Raw genomic sequence first — 16,993 nt, 5'->3', positions numbered from 1 at the left:
AAAAATCTCAGGAACGCACACAGATCCTGTTTAATGCTTTCACGCTGCAATTTGATTCCACTCTCCGCTGAACCGAGCCGGCCCTGTTACTTCTTCATGTTGATTTGCTACAGTTTGTTTATTCCTGCCTCGTAAATTAACCTGTTTTGAGTAATAGTGCGCAGAGTAACGCAGAAGTACTAGAGGCTCTCGCTATTTGTGGATGCAGGTGCATATAGGAAGAAGAAGTCTTTATAGGTGTGGCCATGTTCAACTGTTTAGATGTCACAAGGACGAATATTTCAGCCTTTGAAACTTGCTTTTGGCCAAATAGCAGATTTTTCTGGTGAATTGTTCACTTATTAGTTGCTGATACGGGCTGCTATTCTCAAGTAAAACAGATAGAGTCATATGTATGATAAATTCCATTATGTAAGTCTCAGTTGATGCATTTTTGTTTTGCTTTGATTGATTGATTGATTTGTTGATGAGGCCCATAAACTGGTTGTGCTGTCAAAAGCAAAAATGGTTCATCAAAAACTCTTTTTTTTTTGTCAGTAGTTCCTTTGTTTTTTCCCGGTTTGTTATATTTTTTGAAGATAGCTCCCACTGTGTTACTGTTTTTGGTTAAATGTACGCTCGCTTTCAGGTTAGTCTGTGTCTATTCTTTAAATCTTGTCCAGTTTCTCCTGTTACAACCAGGCTCAGCAGCAGTTGTTTACGGAAACATTGCTTTTAATTTAAACCACTTACTAACCTCAGTTAAAAATGACAACTTAGAGAGCGTAAAGGCAAGAAGTGGTATTTTCCCCAAGATTTTAAATGAAACTCGCACTGTCACTGCGAGGTAAGTAAGGGTTGCAGAGGGATGAAATATTTTCACTCCTGTTCAGGTGCTATAATGTTTTCTTCTATTTTTGGGATTTTTACTGTTTGCTTTTTGTATTTTATTAGTTCACTGGACTTTCTTGTTTCAGTAAGCAGAGTTGCAAGTTTGCTCAGCCTCACCACCATGATGTAGCCAGGGCTTTGCCCCTTCATCTAGGACTCAGCTGAGAGTCATCGAGGGATGAGTTTCAGTGAGAAAGGTAACACCATTTACAAAGAATACTCCAAAATTATCTTCTTTTTTTTTTTTCTAGCTATGAGTCGAAAATGTGTTCTTTTTGGACTGATTTCACTGATAATTCACAATAAGGCAGAATGTTCTCCTCAGACAAACTCACTTTCTTCTGTATCTTGTTTCAGAGCTAGAGATAAAAAGCACAAGTTAGATTTGAAGTACTGTATTGTTGCCTGGCAACAGGACTGAAAACCCAGCAGTGTCTGGGGGTCTCGGTTTCTTTTTTAACTTTCTGTTTGTCCTTACACACACTCTGTAATTGTACCCGGCAGTGGGTTTAAAGTGAAGGAAACACCGTGAAATATATTTAAGGCTCAGGCTGTTTTGTGCATCAAACAGTACTTAACACGATCATGATTTATTCAGAAGCAAGCTGCCTCTCATACAAGTATTATATGTGATCCTTCTGTTTATCAGGAGAATACAAGGAGATTTTGTTACATGTGTCCAAAACGATCATAAAATTAAATTCTAGTTAAACATAGTGCTGACTGACTTCCAGTCCAGATGCTGTTTAGTCCAGTTGTTTGTTTTTCTCTCTAAGCTAAATGGATGCTGTGGAGTCTGGGGATTTGTGGGGAGGAACAGTACAGATGGACTGACCTTTGACCCTTTGTTCCACTGAATAACTGGTTGATTACTGGGTGGCTCATTTGCTCCCGGCAAATAAATCTGGCACTCTGATGCCATCTAGTGGTGTACTGCTTTTTGTTAGTTGCACGCTCACATCATCATTACATACATGTACATATGTACGAGAAAACCGAACATATCTACATATTCTGTGTGAAGATTTTTATTTCAGGAACAAAATTTCGTGTAACAGTAGAGAAAGAGTGGGGGCATGCTTCGCTCTGCCTGTCACGACAGTCTAATACAAAAAGCTTTTCCTCTCACAGTGGTAAACGAACAAACGTGGAAACGACAGCATACTAGACAGTCACGATATTCATAATGCGAGAACAAACATACAGAGTGCTTCAGCTCGACTGCGTGGGAGTGACCAGCTGCCACTGCGGGACTCCTGTCCATGCAGCTCCTGAGCTGATAAGATAGATAATGCTGTGGAGTCAAGGGGAAGTTATTGAGGTCACTCAGCTCAGGCAAAATTCTTCTTGAGGAAGTTGATTAGTCCGTTGGTGGAGGAGTCGTGGGAGTGAATCTCAGCAGTGTCCTTGAGCTCAGGCTCAATCTTCTTGGCGAGCTGTTTGCCCAGTTCCACTCTAATAATGCGTATGTGAGGGGAGAAGACATGAATATAAGAGATATGATGGGTTCAGTCATGTGTTAATACATTTTGGAAAATCTGCAAAAATGTATCCACAGTGCCTCAATCTGAAAGCTGCACAGTATAACATTAGGCGTCAGACTTCTCTTAAAGCTTGCTTATTTGAGCACAGCAGCCCCTGGTGTTCAAACCTTTGGGTCAGACAATGAGAAGAAAGTTGGCCTAAAGTGAGGGAGAGGCTTGTTTCGGAAAGGGGATGAACGGAGGGGCCTACACCAAGGCATAGTAAATGTTAAATAAGGTTAATTCTGACTGTGAATCATGCAAAATTTCAGCAGAGTCCAGGAATAAACATGTGGAGCTGTGAATTAGCACAAAAGAGAGACTTTTATTAGGAAACTTGTTGTGTATGCTGAAAGAAACAGACTCACCCCCACTGGTCAAAGCTGTTGATCTCCCACATTAATCCCTGGACAAAGATCTTGTGCTCATACATTGCTGCAAAAATGGGAAGAATAATCACAAATTCAACAAATGAAATGAAAACAAAGATTGAATTTCTGAAGCAGCACAATAGAGCTGTTCAGAATAAAACCTGCTCAGTTAGTTTCCCATCACAGGTGCAAACACACTGACTGTTACTATGCAACAGTGTGCAACGTCCTGACTGAAGCTCAGCTGGAAATTGCCGCTCTTTGGCTGTTTCAGGAAATTCCCACTGTGTGATCATTACCACCACTGTCTCAGATATCATTTATTATTGTGCAGTCCAGCGCATTTAAAAACAGTGGAAATTATTTCGTAATGTCTCATTTTCAGATAAAACTAACCGGGTTAAATTAGATAATGGTATATGTAGAATTAAATTGATTAAAACAATGTTTAAAAGGACATTAAAGCTTCAAAAGAAATTGTTATTGGTAATGTTACCAATGATAAAACCAGTACAGTGACAAAAGTGGTTTACCTATAAGTACTCCAAGTGTATATGGAGTCAATTTCTTGAAGATGATTGAGTTGGTTGGTCTGTTTCCCTGGAATACCTGCGGTGATCAAATAGAAACATTTTAGAATACAATTCACTATTTTGCAAAAATAATTTTTTTTAACAAAGTATACATTGACATGTCCATACATGTCACTGGAGGGCACTGTCCCCCTAACACAAGATATTCATGGAAAGTTTTTGGGGGGGTTAACTTTTTTAGCTGTTACAATGACTTGACTTTAATTTGAACAAAAATCAGAAGTCTACTTTAGACACAGATGTAAACATGGTACTTAGCTGTCAGGGCTAAAATTAAATGTTTAAGATGGGTTCAAAAGTGGGTCATTGTCATTTCAGTTTAAGTTTCAAGTATAAATGTCCACCCACCATGTCACCATCTCAGATTTGCTTATTTCTATTAGGCAATTCCTATTCCTATTTGAAACACATCTCGTTACTGGAAGCTTTTATTTATTTATTTTCTTTATTTTGGTGAACTGAACTGAAATGACACAAGTGAATATCTCTCAAGATCTGGAGAGGTCGTGATGTGTGTTTTATTGTCTTTGCCTTTCCAAGGCGGAACTGGACCTTGATTCCTCGCCTCTGAACCCGCCCTGAACACACACCTGTGGCTAAGTGTAGCCTAGCCTTTTGAGTATTCCTTGTGCTGTCCTAGAGCTCCCTCCTAACGTTGTTTTCCTCTGTGTACAGGACTTCTAGATTCCCTGCCGGCTGGATTCCTGTGGATGTGTGTGAGTGAGCATGAGCATTTTGGAGTGGACTATCTGAGTGAGTTGTGGATTGAGTTGAAAAGGAGGGTGCGTGCACCTGCCTTGGACCTTCCCTCCCCTTCAGACCCCCCTCTACTCCCTGGAGCCCCGTGTTATCTGTCTCACTGTATATATGTATATATCCTCACTTGGTGCCACATTGTAAATAAACCCTCACCTTCTCTCTAAAACTTCAAAGTCCTGTGATTGAGTCCTCTGCCTAATAATCTGTGACAATCCCCTCATTTTTTAAATTGCAAATACATATGTCTTTGGGGTTTTAGTACAAAGCTAGATCGAAATTTAATTTGAAACCAGTGTGATTGGACAGGCAGATGATAGAGGATGACATTTAAAAAAAATAACATTATAGTACATTATAGCAAGAAGGTTCAGAGTTTGATTCTCCTGGTTGTCTGAGGAGTTTGAAGATGCATTTAAATGGTTTCTGAAAAAGTCTGCATCCTTGATTCAGACTGTGTTTGTTTGCGGTCCTCTTTGGATGAGATACATATAAGCTAAATCATCAAAGAAGTCCAAGGCAATTTATTCTTCAAATAAAATCAATAAATGCCTCCATTGTCAGACCATGGTCATATTTAACCTTTAAAAAAAACAAAAACAAACTCCAGTGCATTTCAGCAAAAAAGCCTTCAGCAAGCCTCCAGGGTTATTTGAAAAAGAGAGTGCTTTGAACTTCTTTGATGTTTTAGAGTTTGCAAATGTAACGAGAAGAAAAGGTGTATTTTCATTTTTCAGCCAACTTTAGACATAAAGAGAGATGTATTTTTTTTTTTTTTTAGATGTCTTTTCACTTTTCAAAGTGACACAGTTGTCTTCAACATCTGTTCACAGAGTTTTTACTGGGTGAGTCTCTCTAACCTGCTGTCAAAAACAATTTGCAATCGGGTTTGTAAAAGCAACATGACAGGGAGCTCTCCTCTTAAGTTTAGGTTTAAGTTTGTTGCTGTTACATGCTATCAGCAGCGCAGCAGGTTCATTATCTTTGATAAGGTAGTTTCTCTTTATTCTACGTACTTTGTGTGGTAGGATTTTCTCCAGAGCCTCCCCACTCAGGCCGCTTGCCTCCAGCTCCCTCTTGGCCTCTTCGGTAGTCTTACCTTTCATCAGAGCCTCTGTCTGAGCCAGGAAGTTGGCCAACAGGATCTACAGTCAAATGAAACAGGCAGTTTTAGATAGTGTATTTCCTACATGATTAACAAACAGATAAGTAACAAATTAAAATAATATATTTACAATGTCTCAGTATCTGGAACTGAAAGAATTCAGCACCATTTTTCTAAAAGATACTCCCTCATTTCTGGGACACATCAGTCCAAAATCTCCTGTACTTCTTTAGCTGGCGTGAGATCTGTTAACTATACCCATATTTTCTGCTTATAAAATGATTCAATGACCCCTCGTGCCCTTCGAATTGGGGAATAGTGATCCTGAAACTGATTTCTCCCATAAATATTCTATAGAATAAAGGTGATCACTCAGAGCAACTTCTCATTGATTTGCGCTGACCCTTTTTTCTAAGGACATGAGTGGAATCAAACCATTTTACAAAAATGCACAGCATAAAAGAACCAACAAATCCCCCGCAAAGATCAAAAGTTCAATTTGTTGCTGCGTCTTTAAATAGATGTTGGCATAAACTGGTTTGACCACTATGACAATTTAGAAGGAAGCAGAAAATAAATTGAAGGTCAGTGGCTTGCACCTCAGCTCCAGTGCGCAGCTCTTGTTCTGATGGTAATTTCGGAGGTCTGACAATCACCTCAAGGTGCCAGTGCAATATCATATATGTTGCCAAATAACTTGTCTTGGAGCTTTGAGAAAATGCCCACAAAAGTTATATCAGAACATGCAGCTCTCTTGGGAATAGTTTATTGTGACTTTTCGTAGCTATTTGTTGCACACTGATTTTAATCATTTCTAATTCCACCCCAAGCTCTACCTCTCGGACAAACCTTATCATAAAACCATCATTTGAAGTTTATGGTTTGGACTTTCATCTCACAAATCCAACAAGCAGCCTCCGCCAACCACCGTTTAAAACAATTAAAAACAGCTCTAATATTGGTCTCTTTATCTAGCTTTATTAAATCTACTAACATTATGCATCCTATTAGCTTGTATGTGTTGCTGAAAAGGTGGTGTATTGGCATGCTTGAGATTTTTTCAGAAAAGTAGTGCTTACGGTTGACTGTGAAATATCTAGGAGGAAAGAAATTCCACAAACTATCCTGTAGCAACAGTGGAATCCTATTACAGTACCACATTTCAAGTCAGTGAATTCTTTCACAAATATTTATATAAGTAGACTGCATGGCTAGGTGCTTACAGGGAAACTAAAAGCACTGTAATTTTAAGATTAAGCGGTATGGCTGAATACTTTTGTCTATACAGTCTAGTAGAGTAGTCTAGGATGTGGTCAAACTCATTTAATATCCTAAACAAGAGACAGACTTCGCAATATCTGCATAAATGCTGCTTTAGACAGATACCTCTCTAACATCAGTGATACCTTGTGGTGCAGGTTGTCTCTGATTGGATGCTGTGATTGAGCTGGAATCAGGAAGTCACAAGGCACCATTCGAGTTCCTGAAATGAACATGTTGAGTCGCATTAGTGACAAACTTAACCAGGTAGCAAACTGGATTAAAGTCCTTTAGTCTGTGGGCTACATGCAGCTCAATTTGATCCTGGACCATTAAGATAATTCCAGTTCTTTAACTGTATATAAGTTTACTCTGAAGAGTTTCACCTGCACTGAAACCATAATATTTTAAATGAAAACACACCTTATCACTTTCCCTCACAAATTTTGCTAGACAATAGAAATGTATATTTCTTGGTAAATTATTATTTTTTTCTTATATGCTGAGTGATACAAACAGAAATAATCACCAGCCTGAGGTGTCTTAAGACAACTGACAGCAATTTCAGTGATATGGCTCAGATTTCCACATTCACTGAGTCTGTTAATTACATGTAACTAAACTACAATAGTATATACTGTTTTTATGATTCAACAACTCACCAACCTCCAGAAATACTTTAATGTACTGGTTTTTGTACACAGTCTACATATTTGACAACCCAGGACCAGAAAAAGACCGGCTGAATCAAATGACTGTTGCTGCTCCCAGGTGGAGTTACCTTGGTGGATGAGCTGGTAGAAGGCATGCTGTCCATTTGTTCCAGGCTCTCCCCAGACTATTGGCCCAGTGTGGTAGTTCACACGTGTCCCATGATTAGTAATGTACTTTCCATTTGACTCCATGTCACCCTAGACAACAAACACTCTCAATATACAATGACTCACTTATATTATTAAAATAATCTATCAACTCTATAAGTTGATTTAAAATAATGTTTTGGATCACTTCTGCATTGTGGGGACAGACCTGTTGGAAGTAGGCAGTGAAACGGTGCATATACTGGTCATAGGGCAGCATAGCCTGGGTCTCAGCGTGGAAAAAGTTGATGTACCAAATGCCCAACAGAGCCAACAGGATGGGAGCGTTCTTATCCAGGGGAGCAGTACGGAAGTGCTTGTCCTATATATGAAAGGGTAAACCTAATTTACCTTTATGTTTTCTGTATCATTCTTTAGGGAAAAAATCATAACAATAATTTTCAATATCAGGCAGGTGAAGAAGTGACACTTTGAACATCTCATTATGGTGTACCCACCATCCAGTGTGCTCCTGACAGAAGCTTCTCAAAGTTGTCAAAGCCTGGAGATCAGATGCACAAGAAAAGTTAAGTGATTGTGTAGACTTTTAGCACTGTACTTGGGATGAATATGATTGCTGGTCCACACATATAAGTTTTCATATATGTTTTAGCAATGATTTTAGATACTGACATAAAAATGCAAATATTTCTCCTCAGGATGGACCCAAGTAACCTTGGTATTCCTATAGTTTAAGCCCCAGCGAGCTCCCTGAAATGTGTGGGTGTGTTTACTGTACATACCAATATGCAGGGCAATAGCCATTCCAATTGCAGACCACAGGGAGAAACGACCACCAACCCACTACAAGAAAACACACAAAAATTATACAATGTTTTTGTCCCATTTTAATAAAAGGAAGCCAAGGTTATACACATATGCAATTAAAATAAACACCACACTTGATCTTTATAGCTTTGTTAAATAGTAGCAAGAAATGTATGATTTGCCTCTCAGCCTGGCTGGGGGGCTTCTTTGCCTCCCTCCTGCTGTGTGCCCAGCCCGGAGGCTACGGTCTGTGACCGGCTCCCGGTGCAGACGGCTCCCTGTTATAGTGTTTCCTCACTTGGCACATGCGTACCCAGCCCAATTTTACTCTTTAAGTGTGCGTGTGTGTGTGTGTGTGGGGGGGGGGGGGGGGATATGTGTGTATTCACATTGTTTATGTTAATGAGAGTGTGGGGAGTGAGTTGGAGGGTGGGGTGGGGTGGGCTGCTTTTAACCATGTAAAGCACTTTGTGCTACATTTTTTTTTTTTGTATGAAAAGTGCTTTATAAATAAAGATTGATTGATTGATTGATTGATTGATTGATTGATTGATTGATTGATTGATTGATTGATTCAGTCTTAAATCTTTTCCAAAAGTTCTTTTAGGCATTTTTTCTCCCTTCTTCTCTCCTTTGGACTGAAAATACTGTAGACTAGAGGCAGGACAATACATTTTTCCAAGGGGCCACATGAGAAACTGGGACTGATGTCGAGGGCCACATCAATAAGCTTAACTCAGTTTCATTTGATTTTAATTTTAGCTCTTTATAAGCTTATTGTGGCAGCCCTCTATAACAGTCCCAGTCTCCCATGTGCCCCTTTGGGAAAATTGATTGCCCACCTTTGCTGTAGATTTTGTGCATGCAGCCATTTTCTCCTGACATAAAGGCCACATTATAGCTGTTACCTTTAAAATACCAACAATGTAACTAAATGCAACTCTCTGACCTTTGATGCAACTCAGCCTTTACAGTAACCTCTGCAAGAGAGAAGGTCACTACCAATAATAACTGAGACTGAAGAGAGAGGCTTCTGATTACCCGGCAGCTGCTGTTCAGAGAGTCTGTCTCACCTACTTCACAGGTCAAAAGTCTGCTTTATTTATAGCTTCTACTCTCGCTCCATGGCACCGTGTGGACGTGGAAAAACCTGCATACAGTGTGTGTTTTAAAGCTCAAAGGGCACTCACGTCCCAGAACTCGAACATGTTCTCTGTGTCGATGCCAAAGTCTTTCACTTTGGGCTGAAGGGGAGACAGAGAAAAACAGAAAAGTTAGTATTAGAATGTGTAGATGCAGCGAGAGGCTTATTAACCCTGAAAAAAATTTGGTACAACTTACACCATTGGTGGAAAGAGCCACAAAGTGTTTGGCGACAGCAGCTTTCTGTTGAAACATATCAAATTTATAATTAAGAAAGACATCCTTTTAGTGTAGTATTGAAACTGTGCTGTGCAGGATTGCTGCAAACTCACATCTTTGGCATGTTCGAGGAACCAAGCTTTGGCCGACTCAGCATTTGTAATTGTCTCTTGTGTGGTGAATGTCTGTATATATAGGAATACACAGATATTCATGTAGCAATTTATAAGGAACTTTCTGTCTGTGCTTGAAGATTTAGCAATAAATAAATAAATATTCCTCATTTCTTCATGAACATGTTACCTTGGATGCAATGATGAAGAGGGTTGTCTCAGGGTTGAGCTGTGCCAGGGTTTTGGCGATGTGGGTGCCATCAATATTGGACACAAACCACACACGAGGTCCATCTTTTGAGTACGGTTTCAGGGCCTCAGTTACCATCAGGGGGCCCTACAGGTCATGGTAAGCCAAAAAAAAAAAGTCAGGCCTATTTGTATAATTATTAATATATGTAAGATAAACAGATCTTTCAAGCAAATCCACTCACAAGATCAGATCCTCCAATTCCAACATTAACAACATCAGTGATGGCCTTCCCTGTGTAGCCCTTCCACTCGCCACTGCGAACTTTCTGCGACACATCAATCGCAAACATTATTTTTGTGGGTCTATAAACTGCTGATAGCTGCATCAAAAAAATCATGAGCAGGGCTACAAAACTGACATAGTGAATTGTTTAAACAGTTCTGTGGAAGAGCTTTTGTTGTGATTTTGGGCCTTTATTTTTGGGTTCACTCACATGACAGAAACCCTTCATTTTCTCCAGAACCTTATTAACGTCTGGCATTACATCCTTCCCATCCACCATGATGGGAGTGTTGGAACGGTTCCTCAGAGCCACATGGAGCACAGCACGGCCCTTCATTTCCACAGCACCAGGAGATAAATGTTAATATACACAGACTCTTACTATCAGCACTGAAGCACTGGGTATTTTTCTGCTGGCTGCTTACACTGCTTGTGAATGAGAAGTGAATGGGTTTTTCAGCTTGCATTTACCGTACTTAGTGTTCATTTTTAAGAGAAATAAAAGAAAGAGTGTTAAGCGAAGTTATGACTGTTTAACAACGAGCACCTCAGTGAAGTTTATCTTCTCTCCAGTAAACATCTTCTCTCTGGCAGCCTCAATGCCTCTTGACTTGGCCTAATGAAACAATAAATATGAATGCTATGTCAGTAACAATTTGGGAAGTTTTAAACTTATGAGCAGTCCTTCAAAGAAACACAACTTAAGTGAAGATGAAACTTGTATCTGATGAACTGACCCCCACTTTCTGCTTGATGAAAGGATTGATTGGCTAATGATTCGGTAATTAATATAAACAGTTTAAAGGCCACAGATCATTTAAATGTAAATTGAATTACCAGGTCAACCAACATTTTCATAACGTCCTCTGTGATGAGGTTCTTGGAGTAATCCAGAAGAATGTCTCCATCCTCAGTTTTCAGTGTGAGGCTATTGGAGACAAGATGAGGATATTTCCTGAGTATCAGTATCCAGACAAAAACTATCATTTTGTTGTTGTGTTGAGGTTTGACATGTATGTAATGAAGCCACACAGAGGACTGTTATGTGAACATGTCAACAGATGATAAAACAGAATTAACATTAACTTACTAAATACATCAAACATATCTAAATGTATTCTGTTCTTGTTTTATACCTGAGCTTGTTGAATCTCTCCTTGTCAGCCTCAAACATGTGCCTCATGTTGAGGCCCAGGGCGTGGGCTGTGTACCACTCCTGCAACTTTTGAAAGTTGGGGTCCTGAGTAAGTCCCATGCTGTCCAGAGAGGGGGGCTTGCTGTGCTCCACTGTGCTCAACTATCTTGGCTGAGTGCGACTGAGCAGGTCAGAGAGAGAGCTTTTTGAAGGGCACAGTCTAGATCTAAACTTGCCCCTCCTACAAGAGACATATAATATCCATGCCCTGAGCGTGTCACACTTGCCCACTGTCTTGCAGGGTTAGAGTGCATGTAGTTCACTGTGCCACACGGATCATCACACAGGTCAGACAATGTGTTGTACCTTTTCTTATTTTTCTCTTAAATGGTTATACAGTAGTCAAATAGCCAAAAATGGCCACTGTTTAAAATAAGAAGGTCAGTGGATGACATAATCACTGTAAGTCTCCAATTTCTTTTCACTTGTTCTGTATCTGTGAAATTTCGGTGAGAGTGGACATCTCTAATATGGCCATCTCAGAGACAAAGAGCACAGCAGTGAGCACAGCAGCCCCTTCCAACTTCTGTTTGTGAGGGGAAGCCAGTCACAAAAAATGGAAGGTGGCCATAAATGTTAAAACTCAGTTAAGTTAAAACTCAGTTCATACTCATTTAAAACTGAGTATAAGGGTTGCATTTATGCCCAAGGTAAAGAAGAATTATATGAACGCAACAATTTTTCATTTTGTAATGAATTGCTAATTTACATTTAGTAATATTCTTCTCCAACTATATGTGGGGAAAAAGGAAACATCCAAACTATAGGCTAAGCTTTTCTCGCAGGTTTCTCATCCAAACCTGCATTGTAGTACGCTGCACTGAAGTCCAAAAACAAGCATATTGGCTTGTTACTAGTTATGCCTTATTTAGCATTACTGTTCTACAGCTAGTAAAAAAAGACAAGCTACCATTTATGCTCAGCTAGTTCATGGTAAATGTGTGTAACATAATGTGTTTTAATATGCATGATTTCAGTACGTGCATATTTTATGTAACACATAGCGATGAAATCAGTTGACCTAACAGTGCAAATTGTGGCTCCTCTTTAATTATCTAAATCTAAAAGTTGTAACCCTTGTTGAGACACTGCAGATCCAGATCAAGTGCAGGCTGTATCCTTTAAAGCTGTGCAGGTGTCTGCTACCTGGAGAGGTTGCATTGTTAAAGACAAGTTTGAAACCTTAGCGCCCCCAAGTGTTCTTATTTAAGCATGAAGTACAAGATGTAACATTCTCTAACAAACTTTAGGGGGCGAGAAAACCTTATCCAGAAGCAGCATTAAATTGTGCTGGATTTTATTTCGTCTTAATCTTCATTCCATGTAGTCACAAACCTGTTCTACACTTCAAGCAAAAGATATAATTCGATTTTTTCTCAGCTCACTATTTGGGTTCCCTTTCATTTGAATAACTAGGTTTCCCTACTTTTTCAATCATGATGTTTGATGCTTTCCATGTTTATTCTTACTTCGTGCCTTTTACTATATTGGTTATATTTATGTTATTTATAGTTATCGTTATTTTTTATATTAGTTAGAGTTATATTACAAGAACCAAAATTGAAGTGTAAGGTTTAGAAACTAAATTAAACAATATGGTAACGCAATCTTATATTATTTTTAAATGGTATTTAAGGCGGTGTTGTAGGAAGACAAAATATAATGATAAAATATTGCTGATTGACGGTTTTATTGTGAAAGTCTCAGCGGAAGTGTGAGTTTATTGACTTGGTTTTGATAGTGGTCACACAGACAGGGAATTCGCTGTCAAGAGGGTGGATGCCTAGAGCTGGTAAGCGATGCTTTGATTAACTGAACGCGTACTGTAATAATTTTCTTGTGTTTCACGGGAAGCTTGTTTTGTCTTGGCCGCGGTAGTCCCGGCTGTTTTGAGTCTGTGGTGGAGCAGCACCGGGCCGCTTACGTTAGCTGGTGCTTTCTAGCAGCGCTTACAGTCGTGTCGCAGAGAGCTAGCTGGTTTGCTAACGCTAGCTCGCTTAGCTGTGTAGCTAGCTTGATTAGTACTGGTGTGTCTATTATCGGACGCACCTTTATTTGACGTGCTTATTTTTCTAAGTCGTGTTAAGCAAAATATTGCAACCCCATAATCGCTAAGACAAGTGTTTTCAGTGAAGGCTCCAGAAGGACTTGACATATTTGTGCAACTGAACGCTCGTATGTACACAAGCCCAATTTCATGTGTGCTGATAAAGCGCATCCGCCTCGGCTAGCGAAGGAGGAGAGGTGGGTTGACGCTGTCGTTTGTTTCTGTTAACACTGCCCCTTGTTTATATCTGTGCACGATGCTTCAGATTTGATCATCGTCTTGACACTCTTACGTGCGAGATTGATGTAACAAGCCTTAAGCTTTTGTAATAACCTGGATTGACTGCGTGTCCGATAACGGACCTGGGCGTTCTCGGTTTGAAGTTACGCGCTGCAGTCGGTGATCATCCGCCGCACAAAGATGGAATGCAGGCTAACGTTAGAGACAAGCTGGCGACACGGACGTTATTTACGGCTCCTGTGGCTACATACTTGTTTCTGTGCCTTTCTGTGCTCCGGCTTGCTAGCTAACACGAAAGCGAGCGTCTGTTTCTGTGTGGCAGGCGGCTGAGTGTCAAAGACCGGGGAAAGCAAGGGACCTAGTGTGCTGGGTACCCACCGGGGGTGGCATTTCCCCGTCATTCGCTTATCCAGCGTTTGGCGTGTTGATGCCGCGAAAGGCTTTCCGGCGACACCGCGTTTAGGGCGTTAAAAGGCCGTATTAATAGCTGCGACATAGTGTTCCCATGACTTGGGCCATGTCATCCCAGAGTTTCGATGAAACCGGCTAACTGCGCTTGCGGGAATTCTGTTACACCTTCCTGCTAAATAGTGATCGTGTTTGACAATAACCCCCTTACAAAACTAGCTAGTTAGTTGGTTTTCTTCCCCGCTGGGGTTTCAGGATTAAGTAGCAAGCTGTTGTAATAATAGCCCTAGAGTACCGGTAGCCTTGCTGTGTTTAATAACACGTACAGAGCAGAGCAGCAGTAATGCTGTAGAGGTGTTGAAATCGTATCCTCAGACATGCTATTATGGTCTTTTAATACTCGCCTCTTGGTTTACATTAATTTCGATATATTGACCTTAAATAATCGTACTATAAGTAAAGTAGAAACTTGCACAACTACATTGATGTCGATGTTTTTATATAGTCTCTACAGTACAGAGAAGATGAGTGGAGTTGCATTAATAAATAACGTTGCCCCACTTCTTTGGAGGGGTGTAGCCATCTACAGTCTAGCCAGATGTCTGTCGTTTGAGATCGTGTGGATGTGCTTGTGGTGAAAGTAGAAGCTGTCCTACTGTCTGATCGTGTCTTGGCATAGGATATCGCCTATGATTTGAGATGTCTGTGCGCTGATTGGCTATTCATACGTGCAAGGTTTGCCATGAGCAGCCACTCTGATGAAGACTGATAAAATTGTTGTCATTGCATGATTCATATTTTCTTGCTTGTTAGGTAATAGGGGTGTGCAGTTAATTTGATTTCAATTACAATTTTTGCCTTCCAAGGGCTTTTAAATTAAGATAATTGGTATAAAATCCACTTTAAGGCTCTTCTTTCACCTTTGAGGAGCCTCAGTTGATTCCCTGTTAAGCTCTGTTTGGTTTAGTTCAGCTCATGTCAGTTGAATTATAATTAATATTCATGAAGATCAACTTCATTAACGTATTTTCTTGAAGTTTAATAAAACCACTGTTTTTCAGTGGCTTTGTTGACCCTAACACACAATTTCATCTAATATTGTCCAATAGGTGGTTTTGTTGTTGTTGTTTTTTATTTTTTGTTAAAGTGAACATGTATGGTAAAACCAGCACGTTCCTTTTGTGGAGTTTTGCATGCATGTACAACTGTCATTAAAACAACCCTGAACCTTTGTGTTGACATCTGCCACAGCTGTGTCTCTGTGGAAATACATGCTTTGCACTGCAAAATTCCTGTCTGTTTTAAACTCACTTCCTTTGGATAGCCTATGTGCCTGAATGGGCACCATAGCTGGTGGACTAGCACTGAGGCTCCAGTTGTTTTCATACTATTATTTGTTGCCAGTGTTTGTCAACATGTGATATATATGACCAGGAGTGCCATTTTCCTCAGTCTAACTTTAAATCCGGATACATGTATGAGGAAGTCAGCAGTCACAAGATTACTGTTTGCACTTGCATCGGGTGGAGTGCAGGCACTTCATGGGCCTGAATGATATTTCCTTAAACAAAGGAGTTTTATAGTCATTATTGTTCCACGTCAAATTTATGTAGGTGAGTCTTACAGAGACATTTCCACTGAGGGGGAAGTAGGTGATAAACAGGAATTCCTTCATTTTGTGTATTGAGGTTTACTTAAAAATTTTCATTGAGACCAGAAAGATTTGCAGGATGTTATGTAGCCACTAACTACAACTTCCAGAAAGTTGGGAGTCTGTGTTAAATGTAAATACATTGCAGTGATTTGCATTGTGTAGAGTTTGCGTTTTGTACGTAGGATTTAAATCCTGCATTCAGTTGGATAGTTCAAATACTGGAACTGAGAAAAGTTATTGCTTACTGAAAAATGGCTTTTCTAAGCTCAAAAACAAGCTTTTAATGGCGATTACTCATGGGACCACATCTGGCTCACATATAGCTAAGGCGAAGAGTCATCTCAAGTAAAGAGCCTTTTTTAATGTAAATGTTTGTATTTTGTTGTTATTTTTGGCTGCATTTGAAACAAATGTAATTAAGCTTGAGTAAATTAACTATAAATTAAAGGTTACTTTTTTTCTGGTAATTTTTGTTTAATACATGTAAAAAGTTCCTTGGTAGGTGCTAGCATGTTTGTTTTTTTTTGTTTTTTGTTTCCCGTATATCCAGAAAAAAGTGTGACAAGCAAGCAAAACATTAAAAAAAATGTTGGGACACAGCAGTAAAGCACTGACACTAAAAAGCACCTTTTGGAATAGTTAATGGCTAATTTGGTAATTAACAAGTCAGTCACATTATTTTAAATACAAAATGTAAAGTTAATGTACATCAGACAGTGTTTAGTACCTAATATCTAATATTGATTCCCTGTTGCCATTAGCTGATGCTGTGAGTGTGACATGATTTTGACATATAGATGTTTCTAGACTTTGACTTTAATCAAACACGTGAAATTTGGGACAGACTGGACAATTTATATTTCACATGTCTCTGATCATATTAAATAATTTTCAGCTGCAACCCATTTTATTCTGTTAATCTTTTTCCTTTGTGTGGTTTGTGTTAGTATTTTCCTTTGGATGAATAAAACTAACAGTATTTGTGTGTGTCAGAGGGCTTGGGTCTACCTCTTTCTCTTACATGGGCTGTTTCAACTCTGTCTGCTAGTGTGTCATGTAGGGCAGGGCAATATGGTCATAAATATTTATCATGATATATATTTGAAAATTTGGGATAACAATATAACTGACGATATAATTGATGCAAGACAAAATACTTTTACAACTCCACAACTTTATTAGTGCAAAAAAAACCAACCCCATCAATGTATTTTCAATTAAACAAGCAGCTAACAAGCATACAGTGTGTATTACTCTGCAAGGCTCCTGATTACAGTAGCCGTAATGCTCTGACAGTCCATCAAGCGGTGCGGCTTCGTAGCTTACGAAAGTCTTGCTAAAACATTTTTTGACAAATTTTTGAGCGCCATGTACCACATAAAATCGGTTTGAG

At 39.5% G+C, this 16,993-nt stretch overlaps 2 protein-coding genes across 2 annotated transcripts in view; one reads left to right on the top strand and one right to left on the bottom strand.

The window, feature by feature from the left end:
* Positions 1–1,882: 1,882 nt before the first annotated feature.
* Positions 1,883–11,381, bottom strand: gpib (glucose-6-phosphate isomerase b). Its single transcript, XM_040011889.1, has 18 exons — positions 11,193–11,381; positions 10,894–10,984; positions 10,604–10,672; positions 10,268–10,387; positions 10,016–10,099; positions 9,772–9,918; positions 9,582–9,653; positions 9,448–9,492; positions 9,297–9,350; positions 8,082–8,142; positions 7,797–7,840; positions 7,508–7,660; positions 7,260–7,389; positions 6,625–6,701; positions 5,130–5,258; positions 3,298–3,373; positions 2,762–2,828; positions 1,883–2,325 (listed from the first exon to the last, which is right to left on the bottom strand). Exons 1-18 carry the CDS (start codon positions 11,309–11,311, stop codon positions 2,202–2,204), a joined length of 1,662 nt encoding a protein of 553 aa, XP_039867823.1. The 5' UTR covers positions 11,312–11,381; the 3' UTR covers positions 1,883–2,201.
* Positions 11,382–12,919: 1,538 nt separating this feature from the next.
* Positions 12,920–16,993, top strand: part of LOC120720993 (granule associated Rac and RHOG effector protein 1-like) — a 40,651-nt gene continuing 36,577 nt past the window's right edge. Inside the window, exon 1 of the mRNA XM_040010953.1 lies at positions 12,920–13,043. The gene's annotated coding sequence lies outside the window, so the exon portion shown is untranslated. The remainder of the gene's footprint in view (positions 13,044–16,993) is intronic.

The sequence above is a fragment of the Simochromis diagramma genome, unplaced genomic scaffold (genome assembly GCF_900408965.1).
Source record: "Simochromis diagramma unplaced genomic scaffold, fSimDia1.1 OVJJ01000603.1, whole genome shotgun sequence".
Taxonomy (NCBI): Eukaryota; Metazoa; Chordata; class Actinopteri; order Cichliformes; family Cichlidae; genus Simochromis; species Simochromis diagramma.
The sequence above is the reverse complement of the archived record's forward strand: the minus strand, read 5'-3'. Positions and strand labels throughout refer to the sequence as shown.